We start from the raw sequence: 5,000 nt of genomic DNA, 5'->3' as shown, positions 1-5,000 counted from the left end.
GCCCTCTTCTTCTCTTCCACTTTTATCTTCACTCCTTCATTCAACTATTCACTACCCTTTCTCATGCTGCCTCCATCAAACTTCTTGCCAGACACATCACATGCAATCCCAACAAAATTTTCTTTCACTAACTTCCACTCCTCTTCTAAGGTAGCAGTTTCTCTTACTTTCACTCTGTCTTATGTCATTTTCAACCTTTCTTGATATTCACTTTTTACCTCCGGTTTTATTAACTCGTCAACCCTCACTAGCTTACTTTTATATCCCCCACTCTATTCCCCTACTCTTATGATACAATTAATTTTCCTTCCACCAAAAAATAATCAGACATACCGTTAGCCATACCCCTAAACATATGCACGTCTTTCAATCTTCCAAACATTCTTTTAGTTATCAACACATAATCCATTAAAGCCCTATCTACCACTCTTCCATTTGCCACTCTTACCCATGTATACTTGTTTTTAACTATCTTTTTTAAATAGATAGAACTTATCACCATCTCTTGCTCAACTCACATATCTACCAGTCTGTCACCACTCTCATTTTCACATGGTACGCCATACTTCCCAATGACACCTTCTACCTATCCAGTGCCCACTCTAGCATTTAAGTCCCCCATGATAACTGCATAATTCCTTATACCCAGTCCTTCTACATACCTAGTTAATTCATTCCACAACTCTTTCCGTTCTTCTTCACTTTTCTCATAACCTGGCTCATATGCACTAACAAAAGCCAAACATTCCCTACCAACCTAACCCTTACCTACATTAACCTAGATGATATCTCCTTCCATTCCACAACTTCACCGGCCATCCAATCACTAAGCAATAAAGCCACACCCTCTCTTGCTCTTCCTCTTTCAATCCAAGACACTCTACCAGTCACTTCACCAAACATCACTTCACCCTTCCCTTTTATCTTTGTCTCACACAAAGCTAATATATCCATCCTTCTCTTCCTAAACATACTTCCAATCTTGCATCTTTTACTCTTTATCGTTCTACATCCACGCACATTCAGACACCCTAAAACTATAGTGCTGGGAGCAGACACTCTCCCCTACCTCCCCCTCTTTGATGTCTCACAGGAGTATATAATACAGGAGAGGGAGTTCCGAGCCCACTTGTCCCATACCTTTTAGTCGCCTCTTACGACACGCAGGGATAAGTTGGCACTATTCTAATTGTTGTTATGCCACTGCGGCCACATATATATAAATTTATAAATTTGTGTGTGAATGTTATTGCAGAGACACTAAATAACTTATAGTTACTTTTTAAAAGCTATTATGTCTGTAAATCAGTGTTTACATTTAATTCTAAGAACTGAATAAACGTAATATAATTATTAGGAAGTAATGAAGTGAAATATTCTACCTATTCATATTAGGTTAATGAATATGTTATTAAGCATTAAATGTTTTACTTGTTTTTAAAATTACAGATATTTATAACATTGTACATTAGAACTACGTGAGCTATAATGACTTAAAGATAAAATATGAATCAGTATCAAAATCCACTACATCTCCTCACCCTAATTTGATGAAATTACTCCACATTGATATGAAGGATTTGCTGAGTGTGACATCCATCTTAGTGAAGTTATAAATTGAGGCCAAAAGTCCAAGAGCGCCCAGAGGAGCACCAAATACGTACGCCAGCTCCTTCAGGAGAAGACTCTCCTTTCCAGACTTTGGGAAAGATAATCACATTAAATTTAAAGTTTTATTGTAGCAATTACTGAATTGAACAATAATAATTTAAATGAAAAGGGTGTATAAAATTCTATTTATATCATGATTCTTTTATCGGTATTTATTATTTTATATTGTCATAAATTTATTTTGCGAGATTTATATACATACATCTCTAATCTAGGGATGATATTCAATAAGTTTCTGTAGATTATTAAAGATTCTCATTTATGAAATATACCATATATCTAATCTATCCATATCGACGTACATCTGAACCTTCTTCCTCTAACACGTAGAGATAAGATGATCGGGAAGTCGCGTAGAGCTGCTTGGCAAGATCTGCCATCGGCGAGATGATATTCGCATCATGAAGGCCTTGGCCTGTTGAGTCCCTGATGCTGATTGGTTGATGGAGGGATCTCGACCAATCATTGTACTTGGCTGTGATGGCTAACATTATTTCCTGTGGGGAGATGAAAATACTCTTATGAGGTTCACTTTTACTCAATAGATAGTTTATATATGTGTGTAGCCAAGGTAATAATAATAATAATAATAATGATAATAATAATAATAATAATAATAATACCACTACTACTACTACTACTACTACTACTACTACTACTACTACTACTAATAATAATAATAATAATAATAATGATAATAATAATAGTAATAATAATAATAATAATTTCACCTGCAGATGATAGCAATAGTTATTGACGACGAAGGATCTCAGCAGATCCTCCCTATAGTCAGCATTGAATCCTTCCTGGACTCAGGATGTCAAGGAGGTTAGCAGCTGTCATTCCTAGAAGGAGGTCAACTGGAGTTCTCCCTTCCTTGCCTTTGAAGTCAAGAGGAAAAGAAAAAAGGTTCTTATTTTTTGTTTATAGTCGAGTGATTAAGAATATTACTTGGTAAAGGCAAATGGAGATATTTAGGATATACGAATAAGTACTTGGGTGCATGTTAACTTTTTTTTAGTTTAAAATTAAGAATTTTATTCTGTTTAAACGTATCTATTCATTATGCAAGGATTTTAGCTCGTAACTGTATATATCTGTGTATATAAAACAACAACAACAGGAACAACAACAACAACAAAAGCAGCTGTGTCTAGAACTCTGCAGGACATTGACCACATCTATGTCCTTATTCATGACTGTGGTTTGGCTATTTTTCATCACCACGCTTGCCAACTGCGGATTGGTGATGGTGGGAGATTTATGTCTGATTGCTTACAGCAAATATAGCTATTGTGAGTAGCCATAGTACAGCTTTGTTGGTCATGGCAATACACTAACCCTTTCGCTATGTTGAGATATCCTCACTTAAAAAGAGGTCAATATATACATATGCATACATATATATATATATATATATATATATATATATATATATATATATATATATGTATATATATATATAATGTATATATATATATAGGTATATATATATATATATATATATATATATATATATATATATATATATATATATATATATATATATATATGTATATATAAATGTATATATATAAAACTATATATATATATATATATATATATATATATGTATATATATATGTATATATATGTATATATATATATATATATATATATATATATATATATATATATATATATATATCTATATATATATATATATATATATATATATATATATATATATACCTATATATATATATATATATACCTATATATATATATATATATATATATATATATATATATATATATATATATATATAAAATATACCTATATGTATAAATATATATATATATATATATACATATTTATATATATATATATATATATATATATATATATATATATATATATATATATATATATATATATATATATATATATATATATATATATATATATATATATATATATAATTTTATTGATACACTTGAAGCTGATGCAGACCTTGGTGTGCCCATGAATGAATTCAGTGTATTTGAAGTCGAAGCTATGCTCAAAACGCTAAAGAGATGGAAAGTCCCTGGATACGATGGAATGAGTGTCGAGATGATACTGGCAGAAAATGAAGTGACTCCAAGAGTACTTACAAGATTATTTTGTAGAATGTGGCATGAAGAGGCAAAACCTGATGAATAGGAGTTACCAGTGTTGGTGAAAATGGCAAAAAATGGAGACCTGACTGATAGCAATAATTACAGAAACCCTCTTTTGATGGCATTTGTGGACTAAGAAAAAGCATTTGATAGTCTGCACCGGCCAGTTTTATGGAGAGTAATGCGTTATTATGGAATCCCTCTTACATATATAAATTTGATTAAGTCTGTTCATGAGTAGAGCAAGGGCTAAATTAATGTTAATGTATTGGTATCAAATGAATTTCCAATGAACAGCGGAGTAATCCAAGGGAATGTGTTGTCACCTATGTTGTTTATCCTCGTGGATTTTGTAATGCGTAGAACAGTCGGAAATGGCGGAGAAGCATTAGACTGGATTGGTAATAGGAATTTAGCAGACCTAGTCTACTTGTTAGCAGAACACCAAAGGATTCTCAAAGCTTGTTTACCAGAATGCATGAACTATCACACGAGGTTGGGCGGTAGATAAATAGAAGTAAGACGGATATGATGAGTATGTAATGGACGATAAAATGTCATTGGAAGGAGAAAGGATTTATGAGGTAGAATCATTGAAGTATTTACGAACAATGATCTCCAATACAGGGTGTTTAGAACTAGAATTTAGTGAAATATGTAAAAAAGCAAATCAGACAATGGCTATGTTAAGTAAAACTTTGAAATCAAATCGCCTGAAATTACATATAAAAATTAGACTATATTGTATATCAGTTTAGTGAGATTGGTGTTACTCTATGGACATGAGTCATGGTTTGACAATGAAACAATCACCAATAGATTTAGTAGATTTGACAACAAAGCCCTAAGCAGAATATTGGGAGTTAAATGGCAGTATAGGATTAGAAATTAAACTATAAGAGAGATTACTTGAGTACCATGTGGATGAGATCATGATGAAGGGTAGATGGATATAGTTTGGGCATAATCTTCGCCCTCCCCAAGAAAGATTAGTTCACCAAATGTTTAGCTGGGCTCCACAGGGCACTAGAAGAGTTGGAAGACCAAACCTACAGGGCTGAGGACTATGAGGTGCGAAGCAAGATATAATGAATGGAGAACTATTGAATTAAAAGCTCAAGATAGAGACGATAAGCGAAATCTAACCGAGGCCCTTTGCGTCAATAGCCGTGGGAGATGATGATGAT

The 5,000-nt window shown here is 32.6% G+C and overlaps 1 protein-coding gene across 1 annotated transcript in view; it reads right to left on the bottom strand.

The window, feature by feature from the left end:
* LOC137626911 (neuroligin-4, X-linked-like) overlaps positions 1 to 5,000 on the bottom strand; it is a 72,827-nt gene that overhangs the window by 59,263 nt on the left and 8,564 nt on the right. The window contains exons 4-5 of the mRNA XM_068357898.1: positions 1,974 to 2,168; positions 1,542 to 1,699 (exon numbers count right to left, since the gene is read on the bottom strand). Coding sequence (XP_068213999.1) covers positions 1,542 to 1,699; positions 1,974 to 2,168 — 353 coding nt within the window. The remainder of the gene's footprint in view (positions 1 to 1,541; positions 1,700 to 1,973; positions 2,169 to 5,000) is intronic.

The sequence above is a fragment of the Palaemon carinicauda genome, chromosome 34, assembly GCF_036898095.1.
Source record: "Palaemon carinicauda isolate YSFRI2023 chromosome 34, ASM3689809v2, whole genome shotgun sequence".
Lineage (NCBI taxonomy): Eukaryota > Metazoa > Arthropoda > Malacostraca > Decapoda > Palaemonidae > Palaemon > Palaemon carinicauda.
Note: the sequence above shows the minus strand (reverse complement) of the source record. Positions and strands in the feature narration are given on the sequence as shown.